The sequence below is a fragment of the Tympanuchus pallidicinctus genome, unplaced genomic scaffold (assembly GCF_026119805.1).
Source record: "Tympanuchus pallidicinctus isolate F22 unplaced genomic scaffold, pur_lepc_1.0 scaffold10, whole genome shotgun sequence".
Taxonomy (NCBI): domain Eukaryota; kingdom Metazoa; phylum Chordata; class Aves; order Galliformes; family Phasianidae; genus Tympanuchus; species Tympanuchus pallidicinctus.
Window position 1 is genome coordinate 10,609,844 of NW_026294619.1, and position 18,314 is coordinate 10,628,157.

An 18,314-nucleotide genomic window follows, 5' to 3' on the forward strand; every position below is an offset into this window, starting at 1 on the left:
CTACAATCAGCAAGAGTAACAATCAGCTGTAGAAGCAACAACAACTGTAAATTTTCAGGAAGGCAAGAGTCTTTCATTTACTTCTCTTTTATTTATTTGTCTGATGAAAAATTACCTAACAGATTAAATATTTGGCATGAAACCAAACGCTATTTTGTGACAAGTCAGTCTGTCTGTTCCCTATATGAGTGGTCAGTTGTGTTGTACTAATTAATGTTTTGTGTGGGGTGGTTATTTATATATTTTTGTGTTAAATTTCCAGCATTCTCCATTTCCAGTGAAAATAGCCAGGTTGTTATGATTGCCATTTCAGCTGCAGTTGCCATCATTCTCCTCACGGTTGTTGTGTACGTCTTGATTGGGAGGTTAGTTTGTGCTCTGTTTTGCACATTTGCTTCTTCTTCCATTTCCCTGTGGGACCTTGATGAGCGCGGCAAATCGAGCATCATCAGGCAGTAGCATGGCTGTTTTGTACCTTCTCCTTTGTCTGCTTCCAGAGAGCTCTGAGCTGCTTGGTAATGAGCCCGCTAACATTCACAGCCCCAATCATGCAGTAGTTGTTAAAAAAAGCTATAAACACATTCTTAGGCAATTGTAAAATTAAACTGTAGGGGTCAAAAATCAACAAATCTTCTCATTAGTCAATTTCCTCAAATTCCCTGAGAACATAACATGCCTCTATAGGATAGAGAGAATGTAAATATCATTAAATTTTCAAACAGGCCTTTAATTGTGAAGGAAAAACATTCAATTCTGTTTCCACCTGCAGTTCACATGTACAATTCTCTATATTCATTTTTTTTTCTCTGTTGCTTGTAGATTCTGTGGATACAAGAAGTCTAAACATGGTACCGATGAGAAAAGACTTCATTTTGGGAATGGCCATCGTAAGTTACTGAAGTCTTTTAATGCTCACAGATTTGTGGAATTAATCGCCTAGATAATGCATGGTTTTCAGTTAATAAATAAATAAATAAATAAATAAGCCATACCTGACTTAAACCAAGGTGAAATTGGGAAGAGAATTCTATTCTCTTATGGGTAAGCAGATTTTCCCCTAACAAACAGTCTTTGTCTCAGTTTTATTCATTTATGTTCAGGTCAGTAATAAGCAAAACATTGCTGTGTTCAAATAAGGCATGTGGTTATCAATATGATATTGATTCTGCTGTGCAATAGTGAAATACAGTGTGACTTCAATTTCTTCCTTATCAACTGTATAACATCTAAGCAATGATTTATTTTTTTTCCTCTAAAGCAAAATACAAAATCAATGAAACAAATCTTGATGACTGCTGAAAGGACCATGAAAACTGGCTGTTTAACAGAAGTGATGCACTAACAAATTCAGTTTGGAATTATTGTAAGCATAGAATGAAAAGTAATTTGGAGTAGTTTTAAAAATTAAGAATAACTACTAAATGAATGTCTCCCAAATTAATAAGATTTTCTAATCCAGCTCTGTTTATAAATGTTTTGTCAGAGCCCTGATTTTCTAATTGTGAGTGTTTCATTGGGTCTCACCCGCAACTGGGAAGATAGCCTTTCTATTGACTTATACTGTCTTTGAGTCACAAAATAAATGTAAACAGTTAACGTACAGATGTGACATTTTTGTCATCCTGAGGAATCAGAGCTACTGTTGATCTTTCTCTCAAAGACCAATCCAAGCCCATCCAGTTTTGATATTTTTATACCTATTTTTGATGAGGTTACATAGCCTATCATTCCTGGATCATTTAGCTGTGTCCTGAGAAAGGAGCAGTATGGAGCAATGTCCCATGTGGGAGATAAATGGTGTAGGAGTTGATTTTTTGGTCCCAGGAGTGATTTGTTGCTACCAGAAAGGAGACACTTACTATGGCCATAGCTGGCTGGGGAGATTCTTCTGCTGTATGTCAGTTTCTCTGAGCCTCTGTTCACATGGTGAATAACCTGGCAGGGCTCTACCAAAGCAGAGGAATTCCAAATAATGAAAGATAGGTCATAATCAAACTTCTACCATACTCTCTTTAAAGCAGGAATAAATGAATTTTGGAGAAGTTTAAGGGTAAAGAAGGTGATGGTTTAAAATTCCCAATGAGGAGTGGAGAAGGTTTCAGAAATTTTTATCACTGCACTTTTTTCTTTCTTTTACAGAGAGCATAAATATCATTCATAAACACCAAAACTGGATGCTCCCTTTTTCCCCCACTGAATTCTTGATGTTGAATGAGCATGCTTTTAGTGAGAAGCAGCAGTCTTTTGAAACTGCTTCAGCTCCAGATAAATACCCTGCTATACCATATAAACCATGTAGAACCATGTATTTCTATTGTTTGGCATGCTGTAAGGTTAATGTGGTTTACACTTAATCATTTTACTTCTGTTCTTATCCTTTTGCACACAGTGACACTGTACCATCCTCAAGAAGAGAGTTATTGGTATCCGTATGTCACTCCTCTCAAATACACCTCCTCACCAAATATAATTGAATTAACATTTTAATGAGGGATTTACTGGCAGTAGTTGGAAATTAGGACTGCTTCCTAATCCCAGTGGCAATGGAGTAACTGTTCTTTGACTGTTCGTATTATTATTTTAAGTTTGGAGCTCTTCTTTTTCTCCAGAGAGCTGTATACACAAACATGTGTGCTCCTTCCCTACATTGTTAAGGGATATGCAAACTGTAGCAATGGGTTTGCATCGTGCAGCCCATCAACAGCTAACCAACTAGCCTGCAAAAAAAATCTATATGAGTACATGTGGCCCATAGAATTAATGCTTCATCATCCAAATTTAATGAGGTTATAAAATAAAAGCAGCCAGTAAAAAAAGTGTTGCAGACAAATAACAGGACAGAGTTTGCTCTCCTTACTCCCACACAATGGAAAGTTGCAATCGCTATTCTTAAGCATGTCAGTATGGTTAAATTCCTGTGGATTAAATTGCTTTTAATTTGGCTTTAGATATTTATGTACTGCTTTCTGAGGAGTGCCATGCTAATCCACGCTGTAGTCAGTACAGAGGTGATCGTGAATCTGATGTTTCTGTTAGAAATTCTTGAAAATTATTTACTGATTTTGCAGTTGTTTTTATGTTAGGATTTGTATGTATCTACACATGTGGCTGATGAAACTTTAGTATTCTACTGAACTTGAGTCTTTCTCAAAGAATAAGAAAATAGCTCCTGTGAACTAGAAAAGAGTAAAGTAACTTCCCTGACTGTTGTAAAGTTTCAGCATCTCAAATAGAGCAGCTGGTTTATTTCAATCAGTTTATTCTGAATTACTTTAAAAAAGGCACCAGCCATGAGCTATTCCCTGCAGCCTTATTACAAATCCTATAATATTACTTCAAAGGAGCAAAAATGTGTTTCACCTCCTCAGATCCTCTCCCTTTGCCTTCTTTGGCTAGACCTTTTTTATTTTTTTGCTACCCTTAGGGCAATTCATGCTGGTAAAATGAAAATGTAAATTATTATGTTTGCACAGAATGAGCTGTAAAGTAGTACAGCTTAACACATGTGTATGTGTTTATTATCTGTTTTTCATGACAGAACCCAGTTACTATACAAGCTGCCCTTAATTATTGGTGTGAAGGGATTATTCTCCTTGCAGTCACCATCACCTGATCTTGGGAACCTCTGGGGTCAGCATTAAAAATCTGCAGCCAAAATCCCCTCAGAGCAGAAGCTTTTAATTGTTGTTATTTTTATTGAGGGTATGAGAGAGCCTGTAATGTACATTCAGCATGGACGGAAAGGAGCATTTACAAGATTTTTAACCAACAGCAATATACAGCCAATTACTTTCTGTTTTACTTGCAAGTAATTCTGTAATCATCAGTCTCTTGAAGGAAACACACTCGGCATTTAATGCTGCACATACGCAGCCCTTCTGTTAAGAGCGTGGCTCTTAGTTTGCATTGTTTTCTAGCCAATTATTTTGGAAACTTGATTTCATCATCTCTTTGTCAATTCTGAGGCCAATAAATCTCCATGAAATTGATATTTTTTTTCACATATCCTTGGGATTGTTTGACAAAACAATGGCAAGTTCTAACTAATGGTACAATGGCACTTTTTCCCATCTACCTAACCACAATGAAATGTGTTTAACTATGCTACCAGTCAGCAATTGGATGCAGTAGAATAGTACCATGCTGGAAAGGCTATTCCTGGGTAGAATTAAAGCACTACTTAATATTTTTTATGTGATCAACTGAGATAATTGAAATATGTGTTCAGGAGCTCAGGTTTTATGTTAGAAGCAACAAACGTCTCAAGCTGGACGTACTGGCTATTTTGCTTTTTGATAGAGAATGTCTTTATATTCTGAAATGAATATGGAGGGAGACGCACAAGTTACTGCGTATGAATACAAGCATGGCCTTGAGCTGGAGAGGAGAAATGCTTTGCCTTCAACATCTTCGTGGGGAGAAATGTTGGGAATGATAGCATGTTTCCCATTCCAGTTCTGCTGGGTTATGTGTTGTGAACAGCTTGAAAGTGCCTTTAAAATCATACAGTCGTTTGAATTAGTGCTTGATTCAGTCAAGCAGAGGAATCCTTGGCCAAGAGACTGTTCAAAGGGACAAAATATAGCATAGGTACTAGGGGTAACTCAGTACTAGGTCCAAACTGTAATGCTAAGAATGACTGGCTTCCAACTTGCGTATTTGTAACAGAAGGGTAGAAAGAGGTGTATGTTTATTTATTTATATATAATTTTCTTTTTCTTATGTATCTTGTTAGAGGAATCAGAAATGAAACAGGTTAGTATAATCCTAGGAATTTTTCAGGTTTACTGTGATATCAATCATTAATTCCAGGTCTCGCTACCTTGTAAGGAACAATATGAAGCAGCATCTAAACAGAGCAAGCCAAAAGGGTCAGGAAATATTTTATCATTTCAAAACTGGTAATCATGGCAAGTGCAGTGCATTTTGAACTTCTGTGCAATAACTGCATGAGTGTCTCTGGTTTCACTCTGTCTTAAGATTCCTGGAGACTCATCAAAAGCTATTTGATTTGAAGAAGCAATGTACTCTTTTCTTCTATTGATTATATTTCTGTTATCTCATTTGCTTTCTTTAGGCAGATTAATTAAGTGTAAGTAACATTTTCTCTCTGAATTTCATACAGTAAAACTCCCAGGCCTGAGAACTTATGTAGATCCGCATACGTACGAAGATCCCAATCAAGCTGTACATGAATTTGCCAAGGAACTAGATGCTTCTAACATATCAATTGATAAAGTCGTTGGAGCAGGTAATGACCACTAAAATACCTTTTACTGTATGTACTGTTTTGCATCTTTGACTTTGTACTTGTGACCGGAAAGGAAATCTTTGTAGATTTGCAACTTCCTGGATCATATTTAGAGCTGACTTCAGTACATATGGGTGGATATTAGCAGACACATCTATTTGCTTTCTGAAGAAAGCAGATAATAAGATCATTTTTCAAATGACACCCCACAGCCCACAGTTGGACACAGCACTTGGGAGTAAAGAGAGACTTCAACCTCATGTATGTTTCTCTTTAAAATCTGTCAGCATAGAAATGGTATCCACTGTGAAGATGCTTTCTATATTTTCATTAAAAGGATTGGAGACTATCATGCTTTGAGTGAAAGCACAAAACTCATTTCATACCAGTCACCACACATCCATCAAAATGCAGTGACCTTTGGCTATTAGATTGATTTTGGTCACTGCTTTGGATTTGAATTATTGATTTAGGAAGAAAGAGTAGTATATCTGATAACCAATTGTCTGAAGCATACGGATACCGTAAATTATTGGGTTTACTGAAAGAAAAGTGTTGAAATGAGCAGATTTTGTAGCGGAGGAAACATATAGCAGAAAGTCTCATCACACTGAGTCGTCCATGTTGCTGTGCAGCATGAAGCTCTTGATGGGATGCGTGCTTGATCCTTGAAGTGAAGTGGCAGATTGTCTCATTGAGCCAGATGATCATGAAGTATTAGCTTTCCTGCTGTATTAAAGCAGTTATGAGAGAAAGACTATTGATTTTTAATCCTTTGAAAATTACTAGTTCTTTTATTATTGATTTTTTTTTACTTCTCTCTACATTTACTATTTGAATTAAAATCATGAGATGTGAGAGAAACAGACTTCTAGTGAGAGCAAAAGATTTTCATTTGGAAAAATATATGAAATGATGCTGCTATGCTCAGTGCACCTACTGAATAGCCCAGTAAAAGGAAACACTATCAATTCTCTCACATTGCAGCTACTCAGCTGCTCGTATGCATTTAGGTTATCTTCTGAAAAAGTAGGATTCTTGTTTCTTGTTGGTTTTAATTTTGCCCCACAAGAGTGCACTGTTCTCCATCATCTTCAGAAAAGGCATCAAAGCTTAGCTACTGTACATAATAGAGAATGAGTATGGTAATAGAGAAGGAGGGGGTTATTGAAAAGCCAAGTCCAAGAGTAGTATGTTTCTTTACAAGACTTCAAGGAGCCTTCATTCTCAAGCTTCCCTAACTTGGTTTGTCTAGAGTTTATGAATCTAGAAAGCAAATTCTAAGAAATAACAATATGTCATACTGTATGGCTCATTGTTTGGATATATCTTTAATTAAAAGTGCATGTGAGAGTGAGAGAGAAACCAAAATTGGCCAAGTATGAGCTCTGTAAATGGAGGAATGCCTTTCAGAGAAGCTTGGAAAAAAAAATGCTCTAAGTGTCCTAGAACAGCCAGGTAGTTTAAGAACAAGTATCTTTACTCCATTCCACTCCAGTGAAAGTGACAGCAGGTTCAACATCAAAACCTACAGATCTTCTGCATTGAAGCTGGGCTTCACTTTTGTATACATTATAAGGCCATGACTCAGATTCATGCAGCTTAAAAGCTACATATGGCATTACATTTAGCCATTCCTATTAACAGTCCCAAAAGATGCCAATAGGAAGTAAAAGAGATGGGGATGGGGAGTGGGAATGCAGATGAAAACACTTTATGCAGTGGTGAGAGCTTCCAAAATGAGTTTGTAGCATCACTTCACACTGCCCTCATGTGCTGTATGTGATAGTTCATGTAATCAGAGCACTATGAAAGTCACGTGAAACGCAGTGAGTGTCTGCTAGATTGCTTCTGCAGAAGCACTTTCTTTCCTCTCCAAAACCAGAAAGGCATTTCCCATCTCTTACTGAGTCAATGACTTCTTTGAGTGAAGGACCTAGGCTTTTTCTGCCCCTCTCTTTTACAAATGTGTGAATGAAATTTTAAAAAGATACTGATTCATTTGACTACATTAAATTATGACATAAGTAACAAGACCTTCAAGTCAGAGAAGTAATTTTGATATTCTTGGATATTTTTCCGAATATTTTTTTCACATCCTTAGCCAGAAATCTCTGAGAAAACAGAGGGCAGCTTACACAGCTTTGAGAACATTCTCAAGTGTAATAAGGAAATTCTCTTATCCAAAAGAACCTCAAGAAAAACACAAGGGATTTTAGTGAGAGGCTAAGTGTAAGAAAATTGAGGCCAGGAGCCACATTTTCAGGTTTTTCTTTATAATAATTCCTTCTTTTAAAACAATTCACTTGTTTTTATGGATCCAGTTCAACAAACCACTTAAAAAGTAGACATCCACTTGAATCACAGGAGAATACTAAGGAAAATGGTTTCTTGATTTAGAATTGACATATGATTGTACCTTGCTGAACATAGAGCACATACGTGCTTTCCTTTCAAAGTTTAAGCGTAGCACTGTGTTGGCCAAAGTACTTCAAACATTTAGGGGTTTTATTGCGAAACACTGCAGTGTCTCAGTGAGGGCATGCAGTGTATTGTCATAGTGCTGCTGAGGTTCCTGAGGCTTGTTAAATGCTCAGTTTAGCTGCCTCTCCAGCTCTGAGGGAGCTTCATGCAAACAAAAGCAGTGTAATCCCCGTTCAAAACATAGCACAGTTAAGGCACCTGCCAATTTCACAGATTCATCTTTTACTTGTCCCTTGGATCCAAAGGCATGGCCAGTGCCATTTAGTGATGCCATAAGCAGCCTGTTTAAAAAAGTTAAGATTTCATGAAGAGGGATCTTTATATCACAAATAGCCCTACTGTTAGCTTTCCACATACAAATAGACGCATCAGTCTGCAAGGCAGCTTATACAGTCTTTGTGGGTGTAGCATAATTAAAAATGAGCACTTCAGAAAGGCTTAACATAAAAAGCCATCTCTTAAACCTCATCTCTTAAAATCAGTGCTAGATTTTCCACCTTCCATCTCATATACAAAGCTTTTCTCCTCCTAAACAATATCTGATGAGTTACTGTTTCTTTATATACGGATTAACCCAATCCATTTCCTACTGGGACCAAATAGAAATGATTTACAGGAAAAAAATGTAGTATAACTGCATATCAATGTGGATGTTAGCGACATAAACTTATGTAGCATTCATATGGTCATCTATGTAAGGAAACTGAAAGTTAGAGTAGTTGATTTACCTGGTAAGCTTTCTCCAGATTACTCAGAGTCATTTATGAGTAGGAATTAAAGCAATGTTAATATGTTGATCTAGATTCTTTTTTTCTAAAAAGTAAACTCATTTCATATTCCCAGGCACCAGGAATATTAATTGCTGTGTAGGGTCTGATTTTAGTCTCCTGTAGCATCCACTGGTTTCAAGGCACTTATAGAATCTAATTAATCATTCAAGATCTAAATTATGCAGCCATGGCTAAATGGGACCATGCTGATGGACGTCAGCCATAACCTTTTCCTTCTCGAAAGCCAAATAAATATCAGATATATTATTCTAGAATGAACTGGAGGACTTATTGCCTAAATTACATACTGAAATCACAGATGCACTCTATTGACATTACCTGACCAACAGTTTTAAGGTTGTTACAGCTTTTTGGAGTGTGGAAGCACAGAAAAAAATGGAACACAAAGCTGAACATTATATTATTTGTTTCAAGCCCCTTTTCACCATTCCTTGTGTTTTAAAGTCATGCTTTTGTCTTCCTCTTTATGATGTTCTGACAGTATTGGACCGGAGTTAGCATTTGAGCTGAAGAAGTTTTTGCTGTGGGTAAAGCATACAGGTCATCTTAGTTTGCAGAGGTTGAATATTTTTAATTAAGAACTCTGAATATAATTCAGCACTCATTACTTACCAGTAATAGGTTTTACAATTCATTTTCTGAGCTGTTGCTTGTCTTATCAGCTTGAAATTACAAATAACTGTTGAAATAATGGATGTATCCGCTATTTTAGTAGTATATTCCTGTTTATATAAAGATATATGCTGTTGATTTTTTTTAAGTGTCGAATATATTAATAGCTCAATATCATACCCAGAAGATGAAGCAGCTCAGCAACTGATAATAACATATTATGGCTTTCAGTTCTATATTTTTTTAATGTAAATCTAACCATCATTTTGATATGCCAAAACCATTATCATCTCTCCCTTTCCTCAGTCCTTGTTGTAAATAAATAGGCTCAGTTCCTTGAGTTAGGAACATGAACATGCAAGCCAGATTTTTAAGATTCTGGTCATTGCTATTACTCTCTTCATCATTCCTGAACTGCAGTGTCACTGATGGGACATGAACTCTAATGCCAGCCATATGGGTGGCAAACTTATGAAAGAAGAATGCAACTTACAGATTATGCATTAGTGCATAAATAAATGGGTTGAAGGTAAAATCTAAAACATCTCCCACGTGATATAGTATCTGAAATCAATAGTGCATGAGGATTTCAGTACAGAGATGTAAATTCATCATACTTTTCTGAACATTAAATCCACAAAAAACAACATGATTTCAATTTTCCTAAAATATAAACGTTATAAAAAAAAAATAACGTTATGCATTTATTGACAGAAAATGAGTGTTGAATGCCTCCAATCCTGTAGTTTCTATAAAGACTTTCTTTTCTATTCAGTAAATTGTTTCCCGTATAAAGACGTAGGGCAATTCTTGCTGTCCCCCATTTTCCTGAATGTCATCATTTCTTTGTATAGTGTTTTCTGTTTTTTCAGTTATTTTGTCATTAAAACAAGGAAGCAAACTGTTCTGAAAGTTACTTTAACCTAGGTGCTCTCTGTGCACTTTATTGCATTATAAGAAGTCTTAGGTATGGGAAGAGTTGGATTGTTGGGAATCAAAAGTCAGTTACTATTCATATTTATTTATTTACTGAGATATTGAAACTTATATTCTTGGTGTACTCATTAAAAAAAAATATAGAAATTTCTGAGTGAATTATTTTCTTCCATCAACCTGTTAACGTTTCATGCTTCTTCATTTAAATGCTAAGTAAGTTTTATTTCTTCCAGGATGTTACATAGCAATGGATAAACCATACTGTATGAAAGTAAACATACATCAAACTTTGCTATTTTCTATTTAAGGATCTCATGCAGTTCACAGTGGGCATAGTATTCATAGTGGACTATCATGTCCTGTAGACCCATGGTGACAGGATGTATTCATGCAATTAGATCTATCTGAATAATGGTAGAACAAAAGTAATCTGTATGGCCTACTTTCATCGGGTCTGTATGTAATCTTTAATTGGAATTTAAAAAAATTGGAATAAATAAAATAATTGGGAACCAAATTCTCTCTGGCCAAGATGAGTTTAATGTTGACAAGGATACACAACTATTCCAATACTCTGTGTTAATTTGTTGACCTCTTGCAGTTGTCTGAGTGCATCACCTAGGAAAGAAAATCAGAATTTTCTGGGGATGTTTATACATTCCTCTCCTCTGCAGTCATCTGAATTTTCAGTGCAAGTAGGTGACATTTTCCAGAGTAACAGCTAGAGAGCAGAAGCCTGGAAAAGTTAAGTAGTGATCTGCAGACTACCTCTGAGTTCACGTCTGCGGTCTATCAGTAGATATCGCAATTTAGGGACTTTTTCTGAACACCGAGTCTTCTTAAATCCCCGTGAAATAACTACATTTAATCTTTCATCTTTTTTTCCACTTTTTTTTTAGGGGAATTTGGAGAAGTGTGCAGTGGGCGCCTGAAGCTGCCTTCTAAAAAGGAAATTTCAGTGGCCATCAAAACTCTGAAAGCTGGCTACACAGAAAAACAGAGAAGGGATTTCCTGGGAGAAGCAAGCATCATGGGGCAGTTTGACCACCCCAACATCATCCGACTGGAGGGTGTTGTGACTAAAAGTAAGATTTAACATGAGATTATTTTTTGCATGGGAACTGTCACCAGATAGCCTCTGGAGGTCTCCTACAACCTAAAATATTCTGTGATAGTCTGATCAATCAGAAAAGAGTAGAAGAGATGAAAACACTGACTCATCAGTGTTTATGCTCTGCAAATCCTTCCAGAGATGTTTATGTCATAACCCTGATCGAATTCACCAAATATCATCCATGAGAGATAAGAAAGGAAATGTTTGTACACTTATGCTGATGGATCCAGCAAAGAGGCAAGGATTTTGTCTGTTTTGCTGCTCTCAGGATATCAAGGACTTAAAAACAGAACGCTGGGTTAATAAGATAGGAAAAAAATGGGGAATATAAGTAGTCTGCTTGAAAATAGAACAGATGATGTGGTGTAAAGGAGCATTTCTAAAGAACATTGCAGCTAAGTAATAAGCTGGCAGATTTTAGGAACCAATTTAATACTTCAGGGATATAAATTACTACAAAGTGGCCAAGAGGCACTTACAGATATAATCTATTAGAAGTCATGGAGTCTGGTATCCTAAGGTTTCCTAATTGCACTGAAGCAATACTTTCTGCCTTCAACTAAATCATTAGAATTTATCATTAGTGAAAGTTAATGAACAGCCTACCTGGCTACAGCAACTGATGCTAGTATATAAATAAGTCCACCTTTCTTACGTGGTTTTCATGCAGGGAAAATACTCTATGTGATATTCAGTATGGTACCAGCATGAGGCATTTTAAATAGCCTCTAGAACTAATACTGCTTAGGTAAAAATCTCTTTAAAAATTTTAAGCTGTTGGTAATAAAATTAATTTTATTCCATTGATAATGTTTAAGCTTTTTTCTAATGCACATTTTCTAAATCTACCTTTGGATTATGGGTTAGTTTTTATTTTGTTTTGTTTTAAAGCGTAATTTTGTCAGTGTTAATGATAACAAAGTAATCTCTTCTGAGACAAAGAAGTAGTTAAGAACTCCATCCATACATGGTACCTCCCTGGTCAAGAAACATATCTGAAGAACCCTCTCCAGCTCCTCTTCAGCTCCACATTAAGATAGTAGTGTGTTGTAACAGGCATTCCTGAATGCTGATATTGGTCTTACCTAGCTGTCCAAAGTCAGCTGCAGCAGCCTCTTTCCAGCCTTTCCAAGCAGCTCCCAAGAGTAACATGATCTCTTTACAAGCAGCTGGTGGGATCTCCTACTTGTGGTGCTGCTTTATTTAGGAGAGTTCTGGCTCTCATTCCTTATGCTGCTGATTGGTCTCTACTTTGGGATGCAAAGACAGAAATAGTTGGTAACAGAAAATAGGCATGAAATATAGGCATGAAATGTAAGTTTGTTCTGAAAGACATAAATTCAAAGACTTCATCTACATTAAGTTTCCACTGCAAATAACACGATAAATTTAAGGGCCAAAGTGCTGTAGTCATTGGTAAGTAGGAGATCGGTAAGACTTTGCATGAGTTATTCTTTAAAGCTGACGATAATTCAGGGTGCCCTGAAATTCTTCAGCAGAGTGGAAAAATTGTGTAGTATATTTTCTAGTTTGTGCTAGAGGACTTTACTGATAAAGCAAGTCTTTACAAAGAAGATCTCCTTGTCATTTCAGTGAACTGCGTGAAATGTGCAGAGGACATTTTCAGTTTAACTGAGCAGAGTACAGTTCTCACTTCTTTTTAGTAAATGGTTTTGTTGTTTCTAAGCAATCTTGATTTTCAAAGTGGGTCATTCAAGATTTCACAAACAGAACCACACAAAAGATTTACACAGCTTACTGTGATTAAGTATATGAAATAAATTCAAATATGTTTCAAAATAAATGACAAAAAGTGTGTAAACCCCTATATGTTAGAAAGAAATACAATTATAATTCTTCCTTTAGGTATAATTCATGAAAGTCTGTTTTGCTGATTTAGATAACAAAAATATTATTCTTCAACTCATACCTTGCAGTTCCTGTTACAAAAAGGTTGCCGGATCTGCCTGTATAAATTCGGGTTACTCCTGCTTTTTAATGACATTCGTTTTGTGCAGTCAAAAGAACGTTTACAAACCCTTGATTTCTTGAAACAAAAGTGTCAGTACACAGCTGCGCTGATCTCTATGTTGTTACATTTTGTATTTCTGTGGCACTTCAAAAAATAGTTTAATGCTCTGCATGCAGAATATTGACCATGCTTCTAAATGCGCATTACTAATTCTAACTTCTTGTATACTTGTGTAGGAGAGCATTAGTAAGTTTATTCTTTGGCAGTATTCATATCAGACTTGCTCTCTGTCTCAAGGGTGGCTGGGAGGGTTTGCTGTCTATCACACTGAACTATGAGGGAGCAACATCCAAGTATTCCCAGCTGAAGTCAATATAAGCATCAGGGATTCAGCCTCCTCTCCAGATGGCTGGAATAGTAATACGAAGGTTGAGAAAACTGTTATGGAAGTATTTCTATCTGTTTTACTGGGTAAAATTAAATGGCATAAATGCAAGAAAAGATAATCCTTTATATCTCTTTAACATCCAGTAAAGTTTCAGAGCAGTAGGAAGGTGGGTTATGTTGTTTGTTTGTTTTTATCTTGTCTTGATTTTGTCTTGTTTTTAAACCCAACCATATTCTAATAACATTTTAGCAAGTGTTCATATTTTGTAATGATAGATACTAAATCACACTCATAAGCACTGGTTTATATACACCATTAGGAGAAAGTCTTTGAATTACTCTCTGGATCTCTCCTAATCCAGATAAGCAGGCAGTGTGACCTTTCTTCATTAGCTCAAGTCTTTTGAGAAGTCTCAGAGGTGAACTCAACTTCTCATACTAAACACTCTTCTGAAGCTGCAGTAACTGCAATCCCTACAGCAGGACTGCTTGATACAAGAAGCTCTCCAGCTGTGATGGCTGGGATCTGCCTGCCGACATGCTGGCAATGTGAAGGAGTTGCACTCACCAAATACAACTTCAGCCCCCTGCTTCAAATTGATTTCGGTTCTGAATTTTCCTTTACACCAGTCTCCCAGGCGTGCTGTAGTCAGTAATCCTAATAGCCAGCACACATGTTCTGCATAGTTTACTAATATTTTACAGCAATTTGTAGTCTGTTAGTATAATAAATTTCAGCAACACTGTTGACACAAGTTGTTATCGTGTATGAACGGCTGTGCTTTGATAAATGAATGCAGAGCGTTCTTTTAAAAGAACGGTGTTGCTTCAGAGCATATGCTTCTTATTACAGACACGTTTCTAACTGGATATGAGTGAAACCCTGCACTTAGTACTTTCTTAATTTGGAAGACCGAGGCAGGAAGATGCTCTCCTAGTAGGCTGAAAGATGGATCTTCTTACTGAAATTTCAATTTTCTGACGTGTCATAAAACTGAGTTTATACAGAAAACAAATTCACTTTCTCCTGGTTTCTTACTGCATGGATTATCATAGAAAGTTTTGGATAGCCATAGTAAAGTGCTGCCATATACTTTAAAGGTCCAGAAATACCTTTGGGCTAATATTACATACCCAATGTAAACAGGGTACATTTTCTGTCACTGCATATTTCCTGCAAGCAACAAGAATAAGCAAGCAACAGAAAACTTCTGGAACTTTTACATCATTCGGTCTTTTATTTGTACTATATCTTATATAATTCTAAGTCAATGTTTTGAATGGAAAATCCGTTCTCACTAGTTAATGGATGGCAGTCAATTAACTCCCGTTAGTTTGTCTCCCACAGCATAATGCATCAGCTGCACAGCAGAAAGAAAGTGTTTTAGCCACTTCACCTATGCAGAGAGGACAAAAGATTTTCTACTGAAAAGTCATTGAAGAATTCAAATCATTTCAATAATTTGAAATTAATGTTTCTCATCTTAAGAATTTCTTTTTGAAGAAAATTTTGGGAGTAAGGGATGGAAAAAAGGGTAGTTAAAATTTGCTTTGCTTTTCTCGTGGCTTTCTGGATTTTGATTATAGCAGATATATCTTCAAAATTAATCCTGCTCAATTTTAAAAGCTTCATTTTTAAAAGTTCATTTAAAAGAATTATCACCAGCTATACCATATGAAGGCTTTTTTCATGCTTTTATGATCAGAAGCCTTTCTGTATTATATGTGAAATAACAGTTTATCTCCTTAAATAATTCCATATTCGTACCCACCTTTCTCTCTACCACAAAGAGAAAATAAACAAAGCTTTAAAAAATATTATGAAATAACAAACTGCATATGGTGGTGAAATATTACCAGGGCAGTGACTTTTGGAAACTTTGCCGTAATCACATTCATTTCTGTATTAATTTCTCTTCAGCATGTCAAAGTCGTATATAATACCTCAGTTATGTTACAGAATACCTTCATGTAAAAAGAACAGTTTCACAAACTGGTCTGAATCTGCCCAGATGAATTTTCATACACGAGAGGCTTTCCAATGGTGCAGGAGTAATACTAAAGGTAGCGTGCTGCTGCTCTCAGGTACCTCCACATCAGGAACATGTTGGCTGTGCCACTGCAGCAGAGCCCTCACCCCTCTGTTGTGCAGAGCAGACACCTCAGGCGACAAGCTGTGACTCTTCTGTAGCCCATGCCCAGTTCCCTTCAGGAAGAAACATCAGGATATGTGCCTGGCAGAGCACAGCTGCATAAATGCAACTGTTTGGCTCACCTGCTGGACAAGGCACAGTATGCTGAAAATACAGGATGCGTCACCTGCTAAAAATCATACCAGGTTTTAGCAAAGGAACTCTGTTTCTGTTGATGTTGTTGCAAACAGTTGTATTGTAGGCGCAGTGGTTTTTTTGCATGTATCTTTTTGCTTTCTATTTTAACACTAAGATCTTCCTTGGGATTTGGTAGATTTGGATGGGTCTGAAATGCCTGTTTTTTACCAGTCATTCTGTAGTCATTTTAAATGCCTGACCACTGTAATGTATTTGCAGGTAAACCAGTTATGATTGTTACTGAATACATGGAAAATGGTTCATTGGACAGCTTCTTACGGGTGAGTGCAATAGATCATTACATTGGGCATGACCAGCTCTTGTTCTGAGCTTGTTATGAATTTGTAATCACTCTACTCTGATACATCATGAGCATCCTTAATACTTCATTATTTACACTGATTGTCTTCATTATGATCTGCAAGGATGTTGCATTTTGACATCTTGCTGCCTGCCACTATTATTCCAAAAAGACGTGAAACATTTTTCGTATTATTTGCATGTCATGTCTATTAAATAAAAATAATTCTGGCACATTTAAATAAAAATTGTTTTTCTTGGGGCAAAGCTAACACTGTAATACAGTTGTGCTTGTTGGTTGGCAGCCTGTATATCTTGCAAGTGATTTCCAAAGCAAACAGATTTGTGGAAACACTGTTGGTAAACTAGTAATGGTGAGCCAAGAGCCATTTCCCTAAATGTTAAAAGTTTAGGGAATAGCCCTTACGTGAGGGTGTTTGAAATCTTTTGCTAGCAAACTTTATTAGCCTGTTTTCTTTCCCCAAGCTTAGACATACTGCTGTTCAACTGCTGTTGATTTATCTTTGTTTTCAGTCAAAGTTGGTAGCGAGCCTAAAAAAATTTGAACACTCCCTGTGTCACCAAGATTTACATGTGGCAAAACAAGAAGTATAGCAGAAATGAAATTCCATCTGAGGGGAAACACTAGTTTAATTTTAATTTGTTAGGGTGAACTCAGCTGTTGTCTGGGAGACTGCTTTGGTTCTACCACGGTTGAATGACATTATCCCCCAAATTCATAACACTCAACTAGACGTTTAACCCCTAAAGGGAGCAAATTGTCAACCTTAGTTTCAATATGTGCTGTATATGTTATGATGTCCATTGAAGCATGTAAAATACATATAAATAATGTGTCACTGTATCTGAATGAAATATACCTGTACCGAGAGATATATATTTTGTATAGGCTTGAAATCCTTGAAGAAAGCTCTGAGGAAAGAAAAATATTTTCTGGCTGTAGAAAACAGTTGTTTAGCTTGTTCGTTCATTTGGGTGTGATTTTTTATTTATTTTTTTCTTCTAGTGTGGTTGCATGGAAACATAGAATAAGAACATTTTGACTCATATCACAAGCAACCCAGGTCATATATCCCATTTTACAAATGCTTCTTACAGGAAGTTATCTTGCCTTTCTTATTGCCATTGGAAGGCTATCTCAGGATCTCATTCCTGTCATAGTTAGAAACTTTCTTGTGATTTCTAGCTAAATCTTTTCTAGGGTCTACATAGATGCCCTCCCAGTAGGCTCTAGTTAAAGAAGGTTTTATAGCAGGGAACTGCCAAGAGGCTTTAATAATAATAATAAATTCCTTCATGAAAGGGAATTCCGAGAGGCTCTTTAAGCATCCTCTGTGCCATATCTTAATCTAATGTTTACAGCGTTAATGTTGCCCCTAAGTATATTAATCAGAAATGAAATGACTACAGTCAGGCTAATTTGTGTGAGCTCATCACACATGGCAGAGCCAACTCCAGTGTATTTAATAAAGTTCTGGAAGAAGCAGCAGGAAGAGCTGGAGAGCTGCCCATGATGATACATTTATGGCACTAGGGGATTCATTTGAGAGCTGTTGTAGGACATACTGTTATCCTGTTGTCTACGTATCTGTATATCAATATCAAAGCTCAGTGTTAACAAATGGCATTAGTAAGAGCTGAGAGATTTAAAACATGTGTCTAGAAGTAGACAATTAGAAATCTATACAACTATCATTTTCTAGGCCACAGTGTGCTTGAGCGATTTTGTATTCATGAACTTGAGGAAAATTTGAAGAAATGAGTTCTAATCTGGGAGGCATTTGAAACGCACTGAATCGGGACAACATTTGTTGCAGCTAAAAAAATAATACTTACATAATAGAAAACTCATTAGCCTATTGGGTAAGGTGGGGATTTTCACTACCAGTTCCCTTTCAGTGAAGCTAGACATCTGTTTCTCTAATTTCTTGACACTCCAGACTCAGGGGCATGCACAACTTAGATTTATTTGCCACTTTTATACAGGGCCCATAAAGGAAATTAAAAATCTGATTTGAACAAGAAGAGGGAAACTGAATTTTTATCTGAATGGAAAATCTGTCTCTTTTCTCTCAGCTGATGGGCAGATTATTCTCTACAGATCAAAGTAGTGCCA

General features: G+C 36.5%; 1 protein-coding gene across 3 annotated transcripts in view; it reads left to right on the plus strand.

The window, feature by feature from the left end:
• EPHA3 (EPH receptor A3) overlaps positions 1 to 18,314 on the plus strand; it is a 220,211-nt gene that overhangs the window by 170,727 nt on the left and 31,170 nt on the right. For all 3 annotated transcript variants that reach the window (XM_052704221.1, XM_052704229.1, XM_052704239.1), the window contains 5 exons: positions 263 to 365; positions 820 to 887; positions 5,126 to 5,251; positions 10,974 to 11,159; positions 16,097 to 16,158. In XM_052704221.1, coding sequence (XP_052560181.1) covers positions 263 to 365; positions 820 to 887; positions 5,126 to 5,251; positions 10,974 to 11,159; positions 16,097 to 16,158 — 545 coding nt within the window. The remainder of the gene's footprint in view (positions 1 to 262; positions 366 to 819; positions 888 to 5,125; positions 5,252 to 10,973; positions 11,160 to 16,096; positions 16,159 to 18,314) is intronic.